The 22,469-nt window shown below is 41.7% G+C and overlaps 1 protein-coding gene across 1 annotated transcript in view; it reads left to right on the top strand.

Annotated features, from left to right (window-relative positions):
- Window positions 1-5,261: 5,261 nt before the first annotated feature.
- CHRNA5 (cholinergic receptor nicotinic alpha 5 subunit) overlaps window positions 5,262-22,469 on the top strand; it is a 60,240-nt gene continuing 43,032 nt past the window's right edge. Inside the window, exon 1 of the mRNA XM_079915155.1 lies at window positions 5,262-5,566. Coding sequence (XP_079771281.1) covers window positions 5,440-5,566 — 127 coding nt within the window. The 5' untranslated portion in view covers window positions 5,262-5,439. The remainder of the gene's footprint in view (window positions 5,567-22,469) is intronic.

Below are 22,469 nucleotides of genomic sequence, written 5' to 3' on the forward strand. Positions count from 1 at the left end.
CTGTAGAAATTATATTTTAGCAGCTTTATGGAGCTGTCATTGATGTATACAAATTTGATGTTTAATGTGCATATACATTGTGAAATGATCACCACAATCAAGCTAATTAACATATCCATTACCTCTACATAGTTACCATTTTGTGTGTGTGTGTGGAGAAGATTTAAGATCTATCCTTTTGCAAGTTACAAGTACACAATAGAGTATTGTTCATATTTGTCTTTAAAAAAATTCTTTCATGATATGATTCATCACTTCCAGATATAAAAGTTTTCAACATTTAGAGGGCATGGGATATTACAGTGTACTTTCTTAAGATGGAAAACAATATCTTCATTTATAACAAGAGCTGGTATTTGTTCAGGACACATTATAATTTATTTTGTTTTGTAATGAACTGCCATTTCTTTGTTCTCTTGTGTTTTTCTATTGTTAATTGGGTCCGTGACATTGTGGTGTATACGTATACGCATATATGCTATTATTAAATTCTATTGAGACAGCTCAGTTTTATACATGGTTTGTACTTTTTGTGATATTTGATTTTATGTGCTACTATTTAGCTATTACAATCTAATACAAATGTGGCCAATTAATTTTCTTTGAAAGCTCCCTGCATTAAAATATGTCTGCTCTTTTACATTTTGATCACAGCCATTGAAATAGCCCCTGAAAGGGACCTTTTATTTTTATATCATTTCTTTTGAAGAATTGGATTTTAATATCCTATCAATACTTGCTTTTTTTCCTTTAATCTGTGAAAATGCATTTAACTTCGACAATAAAATTGACAGCATCCATTTTTATCTTTAATTACCTTTTCAGTTTGGCTCTCCAAGGCTCACAGCAGAATTTATCACCAAGCCATAATGGAAATGCTGAATGGAAGATTCAGAGAATCTGCCGAGCTCTGAATTTAGCTCAGTTGACCCCGTTATAAAAAAGAAAAGTGAACAGCAACATTGACATAAAAGACAACTCATTAGGTCATACCACTTGCAAACGACAATGTTTATTTTTGATTCCTCTTATTTATTTGGCCCCCTAATTCCCTTCTCGTGTGCTCTTTTTTAAACTCCAAAGCACCAACTCCCCTCTGCTTAAGGGTTTCGTAAGTGCAAAAGCACATCAGAGAATAACTGCCACACAAACAATAATAGCTGCCAGCTATTGAACACTTGGGCCCTGCAGCTGAATGCTCGCTTTACCAGCTTTATGTCCTGCCAGGCAGCTTTTAAGGCTCTGGTTTAAAGATTAGGGATGGGGTCTACAGAGAGAGATTCGGTTTAGTTTGAAGTCAGGCCACCTGGGTTTGAATCCCTGCTCACCATTTTCTACCTCACTAGCTCAGAGATCTTGGGCAAACTACTTCACATTCATTTATTCATCCAACAAACATTTTGAGCATCAACTGTGTGCTCCATATACTGGGCACCCACCGGTGGATACCAGACACAGCTGTTGCCCATCTGGAGCTAATTTTCTATAGGGGGAATCAGGCACACTAAAATTATGTCATTAAAAATTGTGACAGATGTGGTGAGGGGAGGGGACAGGGCACACTGGTACAGAGTAATAGACAGAGGGAGTGGAAGACCCAGCTTAGGTTGGTTTGTCTCTCAAGAGGTGACAAATAAGCTCAGTCCTGAAGGAGGAGTAGGAATTAGGCAAAGCGGGCGAGGAGGAAGGCTGGGGAGGGAACAGGGCAGGCAGAGGGAGCAGTTCATGTCAAGGCAGGACCATGCTGGCTGGTTCCAGAGACTGAAAGGGGCCAATGACCCAGGAGCACGGTGTGTGCGTGTGGGGTGGGGGGGAGCTGTCAATGTAGGCAGCAGGGGCCACTCTAATGGGTGGCAAGGACTTGGGATTTTGTTTGTGTTTTAAGACGATCACTCAGGCTGCCCTCAGAATGTGCTGGAGAGTGCAGGTGGAGTCTAAGCTAGAGATAAGCATGGACTTGACTATAGTAGTAGGAGAGGAGGATTAAGATATGGATTCCAGATAGATTCAAGGTAAACAGCACTTAAGGTTGAATTAGACTTGGTGGGTGAAGCAGAGGGAAGAACCAATGATGACCTCCAGGTTTTTCGCTTGAATAATTAGTTGGATGGTGGTACCATGGATTGAGATGGGGAGACTAAAAGAACAAAACGTTTTGGGACATAATTAACTGACATGTCCAAGTGACGATGATGTCACATACACACAGAGTTGAGACAGAGACCCAGAGTTGAGATTAGCACCTGAGTGTGAATCTGGTCATTGCCAGTATGTGGAAGGTATTTAACGCCAGGGAAATGGATAAGATCACAGAAGTGGGGGGAGTAGGGTGGAGGCAGGGGCAGAGTGTACAGAGAAAGAGATAGGTCCCAGATTTCAGCCTGTGGAATTCCCAACATGCGGAGTCTGGGTGAAAGAAGAGGAACCTGCCAAGAGCAGTGAGAAGGAGAGGTCAAGACAAAACAAGGGTAATAAAAGTACCACACTTCTAATACTGCTGGAGTTTAAATGTGCTAGTGTATTAAAAAGTGCTTAGATTATTATATTCTCCCACTACCTAGCAAGGTTAATATGATAATTATTATATTCCACTTTCTATGGCAAGGCACTGACTCGCTAGTGAGTATTATAAAGATGAATAAGACATAGACTCTAAGCCTAGGACCTCATCATCTAGTAGAGGACATAAGATGTGTAGAGAAATGGACCCAAAGATGGAACGTGGTAAGTGCTGTGAGAGAAATAAAAGTGTTCTGGAAGTTCAGAGAAGGCAGAGGCTGTGTCTGGTGGGGGAACCAGGCTAGGCTTCAAGGGGCAAGCAGCATTTGAAATGGGTCTTGAAGAAAGGGTGGGTTTGGATATTCAGGGAAAGGGAGGAGTAGGATGGGCAAAGGCAGGAAAGTGTAACAAAAATTCCATAATCTTCAGAGGAAATGTGGTGTCTGGGATATGGGTGCACTGTAGACTGTATGACAGTCCCTTTGGTCAAATCTCAGAAAGTTGGTAGACAGATGCTACTTTAGGGAACTTTTGTAGGTGGTGGCCACAGCAACAGCACCAGTTTTCATTGTCATTTGATCAGCCAGCATATTTCCTAGCAGTGTAAAAACGCCTGTTATCAAAGTCAGGTGCTGCCACCATATCCAGCAACCGAGAGTAATTGGTGTATCATTCTAGAAAAAACCATCCAAGATGCATACATTATATTCTATAATTATTTGCTTGGATTTTAAAGTGCCCAACAAATTACACACTTTGCCTTTCACTTAAGAACAGTAACAAGTATTATTTTTTCACAGATTATGTAAATAACTTGTTCTCATGGTCATTTTTAAAAATAATTTTACCCCTTTAATCATTTTTTAAAAATTATTTATTTATTTGTTTATTTTTGGCTGCGTTGGGTCTTCATTGCTGTGCGCGGGCTTTCTCTAGTTGCAGTGAGCAGGGGCTACTCTTCGTTGTGGTGGGCGGGCTTCTTATTGCAGTGGCTTCTCCTGTTGCGGAGCACGGGCTCTAGGCACACGGCCTCAGTAGTTGTGGCACATGGGCTTAGTTGCTCCATGGCATGTGGGATCTTCCTGGACCACAGCTCGAACCCATGTCCCCTGCATTGGCAGGCAGATTCCTAACCACTACACCACCAGGGAAGTCGGTTCTCATGGTTATTGATATAACACTCTGGGGAGACCTAGGAGTCCCAATTATGCTTGCCATGGCTCAGCTAACAGCCATTTAATTCTATTTTTTCCACTGACAGGTGCTGTGACCTTCAACAGTTATTCAACCACTCAGTTTCAAATCCCCTAGCTGTAGAAGCAGAATAACACTTTACTTTCTCCAAATACCGTTAGGGTGAATTGCATAAGTGTCTACATGCCCCATAAATTCTTCAGAGCAAAATAGAAATAAGGGACAATAAATACTGTCTTTCCTTCCTATGTAGAAGTGTAATTAGTGACAACCTGGTTATCATTTTCTGTGGCCCCTTTCTTTCCCTAAGTCCAGCTTAAGCAGACTAGTTTCAATGGATATTGTTTCCATTTTCCTGGTGGACTTAGAAAAATGTCTTAACTAATTTTCACCTTTGGATTCTTTGCAACCAGGTTTAGTTTTTAAACAGATTCAGAGTCTGGAGCTTGGAGTGATATTTCTGCTTACAAGGAGTCATAGAGGTGTCAAATCCGTAAAGCTTTCTGTGAAGAATCAGAGAAACGCACTGTCATTGAAGTTTAAAGATGATTTGCCTGAATCTCTTCAGCCAAATGAAGCTTTCTAATCAATTATGAATAGAAGGGATGAAGTGTATGATCTAGTGCGATTTGAGATGGAATTCTAGCAATCATTATCAATCACCATCGGAGTTGCTAGTGTCAGCGGCAGATGGAGTCACTAATACTTGCTAACGTTAACTGATGGCAGCATGGAGGGCGTTGTCCACATTTGAGACACCTGCAAATCATTTCTGTGGATGGCTTGAATGAGTGTCAGAGCTGGACCTTCCAAGCCCTCTAGCTTATCCTCATCCTTTTAAGGATGAAGAAATAGGCCCAGAGAGGGAGGGTGACTTGCCCAGTGTCGCCTCGCTGGTCTTCTGTTGGGGATCACTTGGCTCTCATAACAGCCTTTTGAGGCAGCAAGCTGCGACTGGTATTTACCTCGCAAGGAGGAATTTAGTGGGCAGCAGTGTTGAGTGGAGAGAGCTTCAGCCAGGAGCCTAGGAGTAAGTGCCCTTCCACTATGTTTCAGTCTCCCGCCTGTTTCCTTTGCGTCTCTCATCACAACTCAATAACTTTATTTATGTTTACTGGTTTTCTGTCTGCTGAGAGCGGTTTCTCTGTCTGGCTCCCCTCTTGGTGCTGGGCACGGAGCAGACATTAATTAATGGTAGTTATCATAGGTATGCAGCGGCTTGCCCAAGGTCACTCTGTGGTTAGACTAAGGACCCGCCTGTGATGCCATCCTCTGGCCTTGCCCTTCCTGGGACTCTGAGCTCCAACATCTCACCCGCCAGGTGTCGGGCCTGAAGGCGGGGCCAGAGTGGTGAGGAGGGGCCAGGTGTGAAAAAGGCGGAGCTAGAATGGATAGTGTGGGGCCAAAACCCGGGCCTGGGGAACGACTGGGCGGAACGGAGGCGGGGCTATGAGTAGGAGGGGCGGGGCCAGAGACGACGAGGCGGGGCTGGGCGGAACAAGAGGTGGGCGGGGGGGGGGTTTGGGCGGGGCTAGGCTTCCTGAGCCTCTTCTCGCGCCCAGAGCCCGCCCAAATCCGGCGGGCAGTGGAGGCTACCCCAGCTGCAGCTGAGGGGCCGGTCAGCCCCTCCGCAGCCGCTGCTAGCCTTTGGCTCCAACCCACACTCCCGGCTCGGTCCCTCGAGTCCGCGTTGCCCACGCGGCCGTCGCGAGGCGGCTCCCTGCATTCCCGCGCGGGTCCCGGGCGATGGCTGCGCGGGGGTCGGAGCGCAGGGTCCTCAGCCTCGGGCACCGCCCGCTCCACTTCCTCCTCGTATTTCAGCTGGTCGCCGGGCGCTGGGGTCCGGAGGGCGCGGGAGGCGGCGTGCCCGGAGGTGAGCCTGGGCGACGGATGGCGGTCCGTGGGTTCGTCCTCGGAGCGGGCGGCGGGGCTCAGGGCCGCCGGGGTGCGCCGGGCGGGGACCGCGGGGAGGCCGGGGCAGCTTCACGGCGGTGCCCGGAGAGCCGCGAGGCTGCGGCCCGCACCGAAAATCTTGTTATACGGAGGGCGGTTATATTTTTCTCCTGGGGGCTTGGGGTGAGGTTTCAGTTTAAGTGCTCAGATGTGTTCATTTAAATGCAGAGAAAAGGCCTCTTTGAATTTTGTTCCACGACCCGCATCACTGGAGACTGCTGTGTACTTCGATACAACTTTTTCAATAAAAGATGCTGTCGTTATCCAGCAGGGCTTTCCTTCCTTGGTTTCAGCTGGGCTTCCCACGTAGTTACTTTATTCACAGGCATCTATGAAGGCTCCTTGGACTTAATACTAGGGATTAGGATTTGATCTTCTACCCCTTGGCCCCGTCCTCCTCCCCAACTCGCCCCTTAGCATTTGAAATCTTCCCTTTTGCCCGAAGATGAAACATGTTAGCTGTAGAAGGCTGGGCAGAGGGCTAACCATTTGCATCCTAAATTCCTCCCTAGCATCTTGGAATAGAGCTTTCCCCCAGCCTTCTCTATTTCAAAATGTTGTGGACAGGAATAGAAACAACAAAAGAAAATGCTTAGTTCTTTTTAAAATTCAAAGCTTCAGAAAGTTTGAGTCTGCCCTCTCAACACCTTGAAGAAAAATACTACTACTTATGGAGCACCTATGGTGTGATCTAAACATAGAAAAAGTAAGACTCCTTTAAGCAAGAGGTAAAAGCTGAAGTTCACTACACCAGTATTTCAAATTTTATGAGTGAGGAAACTTTATTTGGGTATAAGCAGAACCTTTTCTTGTCTTTCCTTCCTTAAGGTTTTTAAACTCTGATTCCTGATTCTAGGAAGTGATAATCTTGAAGACTAGAATTATTTATTGCAGGGTGTATTGCTTAACGAAGACTGTAGAGGAAGAACGTGGAGGATCATTTAAACAAATAAATCCTGTGCAGAGAGAGTCATAGTTTAACAGAAAGAAAGGAATGTGATTTTGGAGCCAGGCAAACCTGGGTTCAAATTATAACTCTGGTGTATCTTGACTTGGACAAGCTTGTCTCAGCGGTCCTCCTTCTTTGAAAAATGGGGATAATACTGCTTACCTCTGAGTCATTTTCAGGATTAAATAACACGTGTGAAATGCCAGGCACTCTGCCTGGCACTCTAGAAAACAGTAGTCTCTACTCCTTTTGGTGAAAGTGGAACTTCTTTCATCTGTTTTAATATAAAACATTGTAGCCAAGATTAAATGGTGTAAATAGCTATTGGTGTTGCTTGGTGTACAGTGTTATATCCAAACAATCCGAGCTGATTAATTCCTTCCTGCCCCCACTCTTCTTAGTGAATACCTCTCTTATAATAACCATCTTGTTGGATTACATTTATATATTTTTTTCTCTTGGTCCCACATGAGCTCCTTAAGAACTGTGATCTTATGTGTATCTTTGTATCTCTAAAACCTAGCGTATTGCAGCAGCCCAGTAAATGTTTGTGGATGAATGAATGGAACAGTAAGATCTCTCTGGATATCAGTTTCCTCATCTGTAAGAGGAGGGATCATGAAAAGCTTCCCTCTCAGACTCTAAAATGCCAAGATTCTGATGCTCTTAGTAAGTGATCATTTGAAGAACAAAGTGATGTTGAAAGAATGATGGAATTGCACACTTGCTCCTAATTGTTAATATGCTTTTGTGTAAAACTGCTGAAGTACTGTCTGGAATTGGGAGACCTGTCATTAATTTCCTGTGTTTCCTTGGGCATATTGCTTGACCTTGCTGAACCTTTAGTTCTCCATTTTTAAAATTAGAAGGTGGTAGTGGATGGATTTCAGGTCCTTCCAACTATAATTAATTTTATATTTTATTGTTTTCATATTCATCTCAGGATCTTAATAACTCTTCTTTGTGGTTTTCTGTGAGCCAATCTCTAGGAAAAGAAAATGTCTAGTCTGCCGGCAGCCATACTTATTTGGCTGGTGGAAGGTTACAGAGCTGTGAAAGATACTCAGGAGGCAATTTTGTCTGTATTAAAGTATAGATAATTAACCTAGTATATTAAGATAATACGAGCCTTTTAAACTGACCTGACCATGATTACAAGAGTGATTTATGGAAATTAGATAGTCATTAGTCAGTTATATTTCTTAGCTGTGTAGTTGTGTGACATTTTCAATGGTTGAAACTTTATTATTAGTATATGTAGGGGCTGAGTTCTGTTTCATTCAAAGGAAAATAAAATAATTATTTTATAGAAAATGAGAGCTATGAAAGATTCTTTTTCTTCTCACCTTTAGTTATTTTCATTAACATCTTAAGAAGCTAATAGAAATACACATATAGCGACTGTCCTCTCTACTTTTGTTATGATTATATCCAAAAGAGTATCTGGATGCCTTATGTAAGGATATAAACTTTTCATGCAGTTTAATTTGAAATTAAAAATTATTTTTGTTTCCTTGCAAATACTAAGTATGCTTTATGAGCTAGACTAAGCACCTGGAAGATAGGGTTTTATTTGTGTATCTCCTGAAACGTTTCAAACGAGTTTGTAAATGTAGCTTATGGATGGAACTTCAAAAAGGTTTTCAGTCATTTCTCAGAATAGGGTTTTTTTTTAACCTATAATCTACAAATTAGATCTAGTAAGTAATTTTTATAATTAGGATATGAGTTTTTAGCACAGTAATTTAAGTACAAAGCGTTTTTCTTCTAAAAGCATTATTTTTCTCCCCTAAGAATTACAATTAAATTCTTTCAGATGTAATTTTAAGTTTAATATTAAATAAGCATGTCTTGACGATGAGAGTTGGTAAATACTGGAATAGTTTTGGAAAAAAGTTTACAATTTGTTTCTTTAGAAAACTGCTCTCCAGAACAGCATAGGTATCGTTTTATAATGGCAATATAAAACTAGTCTGCTCTGTTCCTAAAATTTTAATTTAAATGTTCTGTTTCCATTTTGGGGAAGGATGATATTATTTCTCCTGTGTTTAATTCAGTGACCTCATGTTCTTTTCTTCTAAAGAAGAATTATAAAATATAGACTTTTACCAATAAAAATAGGAATTAAATATGAATATTTGAATTCTGACAAAAAGGACAATATGAACTTCGTTATGGGAGATTGTCCTTTGCCTTGTAGGTTGTTTGGCAGGAAGCTTGGCCTCTATCCACGAGATGCCAGTAGCAGCCACAAAAAAATACCTCCAGATATTGTCAAATGGGCTTTTGGGGACAAAATTGTCTCCCTCTTCCCCCACCCTTGAGAATCACTGCTCTAAGTCTTGTGGACCAGGGCTCCTCAAACTTTAATGTGCACAGGAATCCTCTGGGGATGTTGTTATAATGCAGGCACTGGTTCAGAGGTGGGACCTGAGGTTCTGCATTTCTCACAAGGCCCCAAGTGATATAGATGCTGCTGGTCAGAGTACCACACTTTGAGTAGCAAGGTTGTAGACAGTTTCCCATTCATATGAATTGGATGGATTTTTAAGAGGATCCAGTGATAGTAACTATGGAAACAGAGAATTTACAATGAACTATATAGCCCAAACAGGATAAGGCCAATAGAAACTAAGCACTATCCCACCAGCCTAACAAATAGAGCTGTCTTCCCATTTCCATGTTTCCTTCCAGTCCCCACTATTCATTCATATTTGGACAATCCTAAGGAGGAAATTTGCAAGAGTCTTTTTTTTTAAATATTTTAAGTTTATTTATTTCATCTTATTTATTTTTGGCTGCGTTAGGGTCTTTGTTGCTGTGCGTGGGCTTTCTCTAGTTGCGGCGAGCGGGGGCTACTCTTCGTTGCGGTGCACAGGCTTCTCAGTGTGGTGGCTTCTCTTGTTGTGGAGCACGGGCTGTAGAGCGCAGGCTCAGTAGTTGTGGTGCACGGGCTTAGTTGCTCCGCGGCATGTGGGATCTTCCTGGACCAGAGCTCGAACCCGTGTCCCCTGCATTGGCAGGCGGATTCTTAACCACTGCGCCTCCAGGGAAGCCCTGCAAGAGTCTTAATCAAGGTCACACAGGCTGTAGTGAACTGAGGCAACTTCATATTCCATTGGGTGTTTTAGTTCATGACACTGTAAATATATTAGCTCATAATACATATTTATTGCCTGTTGAGAGGTGTCAAATTACGATAGTGAACTCTGCATTTATTCAATCTGATGGTGCTTAAACTTTTAAAGTGTGCAAGTTGTCTCTTCTTGAAAACTATTGCCTGGACCTAAATTTAACACTGCCTAAGGTCATTTTCTTACTGCAAGTGTTCTGAGAGGGCAAGATGTTAAATTAGGTTTGCTAAAGCGTATCACTTACAGAGAAACTTTATCCGATAATTCTGTGATAAAAATCAATAGAAAATACAATGAAAATCCTAGAGTGAAAAAAAAACCCCTCTGCATTTCATCTGTAACACTTAAAATAATGACTGGTAAGCATACCTATTTGCCACATTGAAAATGTTGGATATAGTATGCATTTCTTCTCGTTTACAAAATGCTTGGTTATGTTCACTTTTTTATCTTGCTATTGCTTAAAATAGCCCTCCTAGCACTGCTGCAGAGAGGATCTTTAAAAAAGGTATACAAGACACTTTTTGTTAACTTAAAAAACATACAAGCAGACTTGTAGGGAAAGATTACTCTAGGAATGCCTTAATTATGAATTGAGTATATATAATATATGTCACTGTTACAAACCTTTTAGATACGTTATCTTATTTCTTCCTATGGTGACCTGTAAAGGAGAAAGGGAAGGCTATTGGCAGTAACCAGCAAAATTTACAACATGTATACCTTGACTCAGCAGTTCTACTCCTGCGAGTTGGTGTCATAGAAGTCCTTGTACAAGGATGTTAACTACAGCATTTTTCCACTGTAGCATGGTTAGAAATAACCAAAAACTAAAGACTGTATAAATGCCTACCAGTGGTGAAAGCTTACATAAATTATGATACACCCATAACCCAGACCGCTTTGCGGCTTATGAAGAAAGAGTGAGATGGATGGATGTACATTGACCTAGAGAATTGAATGACAGAAGCAAGTCGCAGAAGTTAAAAAGAAAACATTTGTTCTTCCTCTGTGTGTGTGTGTATTTTAAGATGTGTACACAACAGACTTAACAGTGGTTAGCCTTGCAGGAAGGGAGATGAGGAGGAGAGGGAGATTTCCTACTCTTAATGTGCTTTTGGTTGGAATCTTGACAATGATCATACATTACTTTTGTCACTAAAGTATTACTTTTCTTAAGATTTTTTAAAATGTGGACCATTTTAAAAGTCTTTACTGAATTTGTTACAACATTGCTTCTGTTTTTTATGTTTTGGTTTTTTGGCCACGAGGCAAGTGGGATCTTAGCTCCCCAACCAGGGATTGAACCCGCACCCCCTGCATTGGAAGGCGAAGTCTTAACCACTGGATGGCCAGGGAAGTCCCTAAATATTATTTTGAGAACAGAAACAAATCTGGGTTCTACTTCTACATCTGCTGCTTACTAGCTACTGTTGTTAGACCAGTGACTCTCAACCAGGGGCAGTTTTGTGCGTCCCTCCCTCCCCGCCACCAGGGGATATTTGGCGATGTTTGGCCGTGTTTGGGGTTGTCACATTGAGGGGGTGGTATATGCAGTGGATGGAAGCCAGGGATGCTGCCAAACATCCTGTAGTGCATGGGACAGCCAGCCCCGTGTAACAAAGAACTATCTAGCCCAAACTGTCAATAGTGTTGGGTTGAGAAATTCTTTGTTAGACTTCAGGGCTGCAGCCATGTTCACATATGCAGGGGGTGCCCTTCACATTGTGGGGTGTTCTCGGCATAGCCATACAGTTTATAATTATGATATGATGAAAGTAAATAAATATGCAAACTTGTCCCCAGGAAGGCAGGCACCAGAGTTTTCTGCTTTACCTCTAGCACCTAACAGAGGCTGGCATGGGAAGCAGGCACTCAACAATTGTTGAATGAATGAATGAGCTAAACTAGGTATTACATGTTAGGCTCTAATATATTCAGGTTGTAGCAGATGCTAAAGATTTAAGAAGAATTTATGGAAAAAAATTAAAATTATAGCAGGTGTTGTCTGTTAATTTATCTTTATCTAAAGATTGGCAAAGGACTACTATTATTCATATTTAGCTGCAGAACACCTTGGCTGACTTTTTTCAATACTTTTTGATAAGAAAATCATGATTCTTCGTGGAAGAATGCCAGTAGAGGACACTATTGTGTCTTATCTTCCTAGAATTGGTTTTAAAAATCCTTATCCATTTAGCTACCTACCGAATTTAGTGGAACAAACTTTAAAAAGAGTTTTAAACTACCTTAGACACTACCTGACATAGTGAGATAAGTACTTTTACATTTTTTCCGCATAACAGTGAGGCAGCAAAGCAGAAGTTATCCTTTTTATTAATGTTTTATGGTGGAAAAACTCAAAACATACACAAAAATCCTCAAGTATAACAAACTGAAGAGTTCTTGCCATTTAACAGTTTTCAACATTTTGCCAACAGATATCCTTATTTCTGTAAATTAGAAAATGGGGGGGATTCCCTGGTGGCGCAGTGGTTAAGACTTTGCGCTCCCAATACAAGGGGCCCAGGTTCGATCCCTGGTCAGGGAACTAGATTCCACATGCATGCCAGAACTAAGAGTTTGCATGCCACATCTAACGAGCCCACTGGACGCAGCTAAGGAGCCCGCAAGCTGCAACTAAGACCCAGTGCAACCAAATAAATAAATAAGTAAATATTAAAAAGAAAAGAAAATGGGGACATATGGAATTTAACACCTATTTAGTGGTGCCGAGTGTTCAAATTATGGTTTTCAGCTTTGCGGTTTTGTGCTGTTTCTTAATCATCATACTAAAATTAAGGATCAAGGTTACATTTCTTTGAAAATATATGTGGTTTCAGTAAGTGACTTAAAAGTGAAATTTCTTCGATAAGTCATTCTTTTAATTCCTCAAACCTGAGACAATATCAGAGTAATGATACTTGGAGTTACAAATGGATTTGTAAAACCCAAATTTAAATTTCTCAGAGTTAATGGCAGTATATATATTTGCACTTTTTACGTATTTAATTTAGTTTTTCTCTTGTATTTTTAACTACTTCAGAAGAATTGCCCATTAATTATTTTTATTGTTGTTCTTGTCCTATTTTCAGTGTGCTTCACAGTTTGGTTCTCTTTGTTTTTCTGAGATATGTGATTTATGTGCTGTTAGTAGGTTGGTATTCTACTTATTGTTACTAGTTGTAAAGGATATAGACTTGAGGAGAGCTATTCACTGAACTGTCATTGCACTGTGTTGAGAGTGCCCGATGCCACAGACATGTTATGTTCTTCCTTCTTTTTTTTTGCAAGGTCCTGTTGTCTAGATTAATCTGTAGGTAGATGATCTTTCTTGGGCTATCGTGGAAGTTTTAGGTAGAAATCAGTAGCTCTGCAGGCAGTGATTGCTTTTGTGGTAATATTTTTGTGTGTTTGCCTTTTGAGGTCTGTCAGGTATCATTACTTTAGCAATCATATATGGACTAATAAGAATGACCCTGTGGGGGCATTTATAGGAATAATTTTATTTAATCCTCACAATAACCTTATTAGGTAGGTATTGCTTTAGACCAGTTTTACTGATGAAAAAACTAATATGCCAAGAGGTTAGGTAACTTGCCTTCAGGTCAGACAGTAAGTATTAGAGGCTAGATAGAACCCAACCTGTGGACTTAAAATCCTGAGTTCTTAGCTAGTATGTTATATTAACTCTCTTCATATTCAAATCTGAGTAAGACAAGTTCTCTCTAACTGCAAGAAGCTGTCTAGTGACTCGTAATCCTTAAAAGCAAAATTGTGTATCTCTTGTGACAGTTGCTTTCACAACCAATGATGAAATTCTGACTTATTACAGATAAATGGGAATCATCAGATGGTACTGACTCCTTTACCCATTCATATATTCATTCAATAAATGGAGCATCTACTATGTGCCAGTATGTTGTTGGGTGATGGGGTTATGATGGTGAATAAAACACATTACCTGCTGCCATTCGTTTCCAGCACAGTGGGGAAGACAGACTTTAATCAGATACATCCAAGATTGTATAATTACACCCCAGATAAGGAACACGGTTCTCTGCAGAGGAACCTAATGGAGACTTTGGAGGCAGGACAGAGTCCTGAAGAAGTTGAGATTTGAAGGATGAGTAGGAGTTAGCTAGGTGAAGGGGAGGGAGGACATCTCAGAAGGGAAGAAGAGTACTCCTTACAGGAGGGAATAGTGTTGTGTGTTTGAGAAGCTGAACTGGCCATGTAGCTGGAGAGAGCAAAGGGGAGAGGCTACAGGGGACAGACCGGGCAGCGTTTGGCCTTAAGGATTTTGGTCTATCTTAATGGAATGCTACAGAAGGATTTTAAGCCAGGGTGTAATATCAGATTTGTGTTTTGAAAAGATCACTTGTGTATCAGTGCAGAGAACCAATTGGAGGGGGCTAAGAAATTGCATGGACACCACTTAGGGCAGTAGGCTTGCCCTTGTCCTGATGAGAGATGCAGATAGCATGTGCTAGGATGGTGGCCATGAAGCTGTTAAGAAGTGGATGGATTTGAGAAATATTTAGGAGGTAAAATCAATAGTTTCCTTGTGGATTGGCAATGCAGGTGGTATGAAAGATGACTCCTAGGTTTTTAAGTTGTGGAACTAGGCAGATGCTGGGACCACTCACTGTGATGGGGAACACCATCAGGGGACCATTTTGGGGAAGATCATGAATTTGGTTTTGCGCATGTTGATTTCATATAGATTAGAGAACTGTGACATATGGAGGTTAACAGGTAACTGGTGGTGCTGAGTATTCAAATTAAAGCTTTCAGCTTTGTGATTCTGTGTCCCTTCCTCTTCATACTAAAATTAATGAGTGAGATTACATTTTTTTGAAACTATGTGTGGTTTCACTAAATGACTTGAAATTTTTTTGGGAAATGGGTATTCAGGTGTGGACCGAGAGGAGAGTTCTGTATAGAGATACAGATTCCGTGAAAGCAATCTCTCTTTTTCCTTAAGCTTATTTTAGTTGTTGTACCCTTCAAAATGACCTTTTGGGATTCTCTGTTGTAAATAAATGGAGAACTAGAGTAGAATTTCTAGAATCTGCACTGTTGAGTGCAATTTTATAAGCCTCCTGAAAAATTACTAAAAGTAATTGTTGGGTACCCTAAAAAAATTCCCTGCCAAAGTAAGGATTAGATGTGCTTAAGCCAGTAGTTTCTGAAAGACTGTGCTTGATTGGTGTTTCTGAAAGTGTGTCCTGAAAACGCAAAGCATCCCAGAGGTCTATCAGGTGGTCAGCACTGGAATGATATTTTTTGCATACATTTTACATACTTGAAATGTAAGATTAATTGTGCTTTTTTAAACATGTGTGTGCCATTGTGTTCTTAATGTTTGCATTTTTTTTTTTTTTTTGTGCGTTACGCGGGCCTCTCACTGTTGTGGCCTCTCCCGCTGGAGAGCACAGGCTCCGGACGCACAGGCCCAGTGGTCATGGCTTACGGGCCCAGCCGCTCCGCGGCATGTGGGATCCTCCCGGACCGGGGCACAAACCCGCGTCCCCTGCATCGGCAGGCAGGCAGACTCTCAACCACTGCGCCACCAGGGAAGCCCAATGTTTGCATTTTTAAAGAATGTATATGTAACGAATTGTCCTTGCTAACATGTTAACCTTGTGGAGTTTCGCCAGGCTTCATGTAATTTAAGGGTAGTTATTGACATTAGCTATTGCATTATATTCCATTTTTAAAAAATGGATCAGTGGCTCGAAAATAGTGATGATGAATAGTAATGTACGATTCAGAATTTTGCTATAATGTAGTGTGTGTACAGAGTATAAATCTATACGTGTTGGGACAAATGTACCTGCAGATATGGTGATTTCACATGTACTCCCCCCAAAGGAAAGCAAAACAATGATTAGCTGGCAATCAGATTTCACCCTATCAGTAATCCATTCCCCAGTACCCAGGGGTTATTTTATTGTGAAACTTTGTCAAATAATGGCAGCCCAGAAAGCATTTGTGACATTTTCAAAGGATAGCAGCCTCTCTGGTGAACCAGTTATTTTCTTGAATAAATATAAAATAACTTTACAGTACAAAATTAATGAATTTTGTTGCTGAAGAGGCCAAGATCCCAGAGACGACATTCAGAGTAGAATGATTTCCATGCGCCCAAAAGGGCTTTAAGGCCTGCTAGTGGTAAGCAGCTTGTGAAGCCAGGCACAAGTTATTCTGTTAGAAGAGAAAGCAGAGTGACTATTACTAAAGTCCCTTTATTAAATGACAGTGCTAGGGACTTCCCTGGTGGCACAGTGGTTGGAAATCCGCCTGCCAGTGCAGGGGACACGGGTTCGAGCCCTGGTCTGGGAAGATCCCACATGCTGCAAAGCAGCTAGGCCTGTGTGCCCCAAGTACTGAGCCGGCACTCTAGAGCCCACAAGCCACAACCACTGAAGCCCGGGCACGTAGAGCCCGTGCTCTGCAACAAGAGAAGCCACCGCAATGAGAAGTCCATGCACCGCAACAAATAGTAACCCCCGCTCGCCGCAACTAGAGAAAGCCCACGCACAGCAACAAAGACCCAGTGCAGCCAAAAATAAATATATTATAAATTAATTAATAAATGACAGTGCTAGATGTCACATGGTATTTTTTTTTTTGTGGTACGCGGCCCTCTCACTGTTGTGGCCTCTCCCGTTGCATAGCACAGGCTCCAGACGCGCAGGCTCAGCGGCCATGGCTCACGGGCCCAGTCGCTCCGCGGCATGTGGGATCCTCCTGGACCGGGGCACGAACCTGTGTCCCCTGCATCGGCAGGCGGACTCTCAAGCACTGCGCCACCAGGGAAGCCCTGTTGCGGGGTGTTAATAGCATGCCAAGTGGAAGAGCTATTACTATCACTTGTGTGCTTTCTGGTATTTTGCTTTTTGGTTAGACAAAACCACTAAATGCAGAGTACGAATCATCCTCTGGTTTATGCCTGGTACGTATGAGGGAGGTGTGCCGGGTGGCATTTTATTTTTATCCCTGGGGACTCAGGTTACAGAAGAAGAGATTTTAAATTCCTTTTGGATCCTTTTGTGATCTCTGATGTAGACTGGAAAAGGGTGTTGAGAACAGCTCTGACAGCACCAAGTCTGTGGGCAGCAGGGAAGGATGTAGCTCTGCAAGTAAGCGGTGTTGCACGGCATGGCCGGGTCCTGCACTTTCATTCACAGAGAGCAGCTGGTGGGGACAGCATGCTTCCTGATCTCGGTTCAGTGTTGAAGGAGATATTAAACAGTTGTGAATAAGAGCAGATCACAGGCGCAGGCGTGTCTTTCAGCCTGGTTCATGAAGAAATGGGCACTCTGTGTAAGCCTCTGCTTTTCTGCATTGAACTGTCTTGGTTCTCAAGGGGAAAAGTGCACACATGAGTTCTTAAACTTGTGGGATTTGAGAGAAACATTTTTTTCATGACATTAATAATGCCATTTTTTCTGATTTCTGATGTTCTCAAGTAGCGTAGCTCCTTGGTACAGTCATATCTTGAATAGTTAGAAGTGATCTATCAAATTTAGTTTTGAGGATGTCAATGTGACAAGATAATATTTTTGAAATATTAATGCCCTCTTTATGTTGTTCCTGGTTTTTTCTTTTGCCTCTTGGCTCTTCCCCCTACCTGCTCAAGCTAGCTAATTCTGTGCTCATACTTCAGAGAAGGAACGTGATGTGCCAGCAGACAGTGGGTCTAGGAGTTCATTTTTGCCTTTTTCAGTTTCAAAAACTTGGACCGTAGAGGGCAACTTAGCATAGGCTACATAATGTTAGAGCACAGCTTTTCCTTGATAGGAGGAAATAATTCCTTGGGCTTGCGGAGGAGGAAAAGACAGAAGAGATGGACAGGAGTAAGAGTCAGTAGGACTCAGGGTGAAGGGACTGGGCTTGAAGGACACTTGGATAGAAGCCCGTATAAAGTCCATATGATGCAGCACTCAAGGTCTTTTTTCAGTTCCCTGTTTTTTTTAATATTTATTTATTTATTTGGCTGCGCCTTGTCTTAGTTGCGGCACGCGGGATCTTCTTTGCTGTGTGCAAGACCTTCATTGCAGCATGCAGGATCTTTTAGTTGTGGTATGTGGGGTCTAGTTCACTGACCAGGGGGTCGAACCTGGGTCCCCTGCATTAGGAGTGTAGAGTCTTAACCACTGGACCACCAGGGAAGTCCCCAGGTCCCTGTTTAAGTTGAATTTCCAGATCTACCAATGCTTGCTGCCATTCCTGAGAGCTAGGATTTTCTTTTTTTTCTTTTTTTTTTTTTGCAGTACTCGGGCCTCTCACTGCTGTGGCCTCTCCCGTTGCGGAGCACAGGCTCCGGACGCGCAGGCCCAGCGGCCGTGGCTCACGGGCCCAGCTGCTCCGCGGCATGTGGGATCCTCCCGGACCGGGGCACGAACCCGCGTCCCCTGCATCGGCAGGCAGACTCTCAACCGCTGCGCCACCAGGGAAGTCCGGTTAACTGATTTCTTTTCATTTCTACTAGTTAAGAAAATCTTAGGGCTTCCCTGGTGGCGCAGCGGTTGAGAATCTGCCTGCCGATGCAGGGGACACGGGTTTGAGCCCTGGTATGGGAAGATTCCACATGCCACGGAGCAACTAGGCCCGTGAGCCACAACTACTGAGCCTGCGCGTCTAGAGCCTGTGCCCCACAATAAGAGAGGCTGCGATAGTGAAAGGCCCGCACACCGCGGTGAAGAGTGGCCCCCCGCATCGCGATGAAGAGTGGACCCCACTTGCCGCAACTAGAGAAAGCCCTCGCATGAAACGAAGACCCAACACAGCCAAAAATAAATAAATAAATAAATAAATAATCCTTCCCTCCACAAAAAAATAATATATATATATATTTTTTTCACTTTTATTCCAATAACTAAGTAATGTCAAAACTTTACCTAATGTCAGCAGTCTTCCTGTGTGCTGAACACACACTGAGATGTGGGAAAGTATAAGAAACTTGTAGCCTATCTGAGGAGTGTGGCTACTTGAGAATTATTTTTTTCATTGAGTTTGGTATTTTCCCCCTTTCCTTTTTTGTACTCTCCCTTTCCCATCTCTTCTGTCTCCCTCCTTCCCTAACCCACATGAATATCCCCCCATATAACCCTTGTTAATTACCCTTGTTGATTTAGTATGCAAAATGCCATAATTTTCCTCAGGCGTATATAATTATATAGGTAGATAGATATAGATTTTAATAATTGATTATTTTACAAAAGTAGGATTACATTATAGTCTCTTTTCTATCCCTTTTTTCCCTTTAACAATACCTCATGAAAATCCTGAAGGCTTTTGCTGTGTTTTGTTCAGCTCAAGTTTTTATTTGATGCAACTTATTACAAACTCCTTGTTTTGTTGTTGAAATTTCAGATGCCATCTCTGTGGGTGATAGTTTCAATTGTAGTTTTTTTTAATAATTAAAAACTTTAATGGTGGTTTAAAAAATACATAGCATAAAATTTACCATCTTAACCATTTTTAAGTTCAGTAATATTAAGTATATTCACATTGTTGTGCAACAGATCGCCAGAACTTTTTCATCTTGCAGAGCTGAAGCTCTATGCCCATTGAACAACTTTCCATTTCTTTCTTCCCCCAGGCCTGGGGAACCACATTCTACTTTCTGTTTCTGTGAGTTTGACTACTTTAGATACCTAATGTAAATGGAATCATGCAGTATTTGTCTTTTTGTGACTAGTCTATTTCACTCAGCATAATGTCCTCAAGGTTCACCCATGTTGTAGCCTGTATCAGAATTTCCTTCCTTTTTAAGGCTGAATAATATTCCATTCTGTGTATATATCACATTTTGTTTATCCATTCATTTATAGATGGACATTTGTGTTGCTTATACCTCTTGTAAATAAAGCTGCTATGTACATGGGTGTGCTAATATATCTCTTGAAAATCCTGATTTCAGTTCTTTGGGAAATATACTCAGAATTGGAATTTGTGGATCATATGTAATTCTATTTTTAATTTTTTGAGGAACTGACATATTGTTTTCCACAGCGGCTGTACCATTTTACATTCCTACCAATGCTGTACAAGGGTTCTAACTTCTCTACATCCTTGCCAGCACTTGCTACTTTCTGTTTGTTTAATAGTAGCCATCTTACTGGGTTTGAGGGGATATCTTGTGATTTTGCTTTTAAAGATGGTGTAGCTAGCTTTTTTTTTTTTTTTTTTTTTTTTTTGGCTGTGTTGAGTCTTCATTGCTGCACATGGGCTTTCTCTAGCTGGGGCAAGCAGGGGCCACTCTTTGTTGCAGTGTGCAGGCTTCTCATTGCGGTGGCTTCTCTTGTTGCAGAGCACAGGCTTTAGGCATGTGGGCTTCAGTAGTTGCAGCATGTGGGCTCCGTAGTTACGGCACATGGGCCCTAGAGCCCGCAGGCTTCAGTAGTTGTGGCACATGGGCTTAGTTGCTCTGCGGCATGTTGGATCTTCCCTTAACAGGGATCAAACCCATGTCCCCTGCATTGGCAGGCAGATTCTTAACCACTGTGCCACAGAGAAGTCCCCATCTTGTGATTTTTCATTTATGTTTCTCTAATGATTAGTGATGTTGAACATCTTTTCATATGCTTGTTAGTCATTTTAATGTCATCTTTGGAGAAATGTGTATTCGAGTCCTTGGCCGATTTTTTAATTTGGTTATTTGGGGGTTTTGTTCTTGTTGAGTTGTAGGGGTTCTTTACATATTCTGGATATTATCTCCTTATCAGATATATGGCTTTCAAATATTTTGTCCCTTTCCAAAGGTTGATTGCAAAGAGACTGTTTAGTATTATTATTTTTCTAACATCTTTATTGGAGTATAATTGCTTTACAATGGTGTGTTAGTTTCTGCTGTATAACAAAGTGAATCAGCTATACAAATACATATATCCCCATATCTCCTCCCTCTTCCATCTCCCACCCACCTTCCTCCCTATCCCACCCCTCTAGGTGGTCACAAAGCACCGAGCTGATCTCCCTGTGCTATGTGGCTACTTCCCACTAGCTATCTGTTTTACATTTGGTAGTGTATATATGCACATGCCACTCTCACTTCATTCCAGCTTCCGCTTCCCCTTCCACTGTCCTCACGTCCATTCTCTACATCTGTGTCTTTATTCCTGTCCTGCCCCTAGGTTCTTCAGAACCATTTTCTTTTTTCTTTTAGATTCCATATATATGTGTTAGCATAGAGTATTTGTTTCTCTTTCTGACTTACGTCACTCTGTATGACAGACTCTAGGTCCACCCACCTCACTACAAATAACCCAATTTCATTTCTTTTTATGGCTGAGTAATATTTCATTGTATATATGTGCCACATCTTCTTTATCCCTTCATCTGTTGATGGACAGTTAGGTTGCTTCCATGTCCTGGCTATTGTAAATAGAGCTGCAATGAATACTGTGGTGTATGATTCTTTTTGAATTATGGTTTTCTCAGGGTATATGCCCAGTAGTGGGATTGCTGGGTTGTTTGGTAGTTCTATTTTTAGTTTCTTAAGGAACCTCCATACTGTTCTCCATAGTGACTGTATCAATTTACTTCCCACCAACAGTGCAAGAGGGTTCCCTTTTCTCCAAACCCTCTCCAGCATTTATTGTTTGTAGACTTTTTTTTACATCTTTATTAGAGTATAATTGCTTTACAATGGTGTGTTAGTTTCTGCATTATAACAAAGTGAATCAGTTATACATATACATATGTTCCCATATCTCTTCCCTCTTGCGTCTCCCTCCCTCCCACCCTCCCTATCCCACCCCTCCAGGCGGTCACAAAGCACCGAGCTGATCTCCCTGTGCTATGCAGCTGCTTCCCACTAGCTATCTACCTTACATTTGGTAGTGTATATATGTCCATGCCTCTCTGTCGCTTTGTCCCAGCTTACCCTTCCCCCTCCGCATATTCTCAAGTCCATTCTGTAGTAGGTCTGTGTCTTTATTCCTGTCTTACCCCTAGGTTCTTCATGACATTTTTTTCCCTTAAATTCCATATATATGTGTTAGCATATGGTATTTGTCTTTCTCTTTCTGACGTACTTCACTCTGTATGACAGACTCTAGGTCTATCCACCTCATTAAAATAGCTCAATTTCATTTCTTTTTATGGCTGAGTAATATTCCATTGTATATATGTGCCACATCTTCTTTATCCATTCATCTGATGATGGGCACTTAGGTTGTTTCCATCACTGGGCTATTGTAAATAGAGCTGCAATGAACATTTTGGCACATGACTCTTTTTGAATTATGGTTTTCTCAGGGTATATGCCCAGTCGTGGGATTGCTGTGTCATATTGTAGTTCTATTTGTAGTTTTTTAAGGAACCTCCATACTGTTCTCCATTGTGGCTGTACCAATTCACATTCCCACCAGCAGTGCAAGAGGGTTCCCTTTTCTCCACACCCTCTCCAGCATTTATTGTTTCTAGGTTTTTTGATGATGGCCATTCTGACGGGTATGAGATGATATCTCATTGTAGTTTTGATTTGTATTTCTCTAATGATTAATGATGTTGAGCATTCTTTCATGTGTTTGTTGGCAGTCTGTATATCTTCTTTGGAGAAATGTCTATTTAGGTCTTCTGCCCATTTTTGGATTGGGTTGTTTGTTATTGAGCTGCATGAGCTGCTTGTAAATTTTGGAAATTAATCCTTTGTCAGTTGCTTCATTTGCAAATATTTTCTCCCATTCTGAGGGTTGTCTTTTGGTCTTGTTTATGGTTTCCTT

Source organism: Stenella coeruleoalba (assembly GCF_951394435.1).
Source record: "Stenella coeruleoalba genome assembly, chromosome: 2".
NCBI classification, from domain to species: Eukaryota; Metazoa; Chordata; class Mammalia; order Artiodactyla; family Delphinidae; genus Stenella; species Stenella coeruleoalba.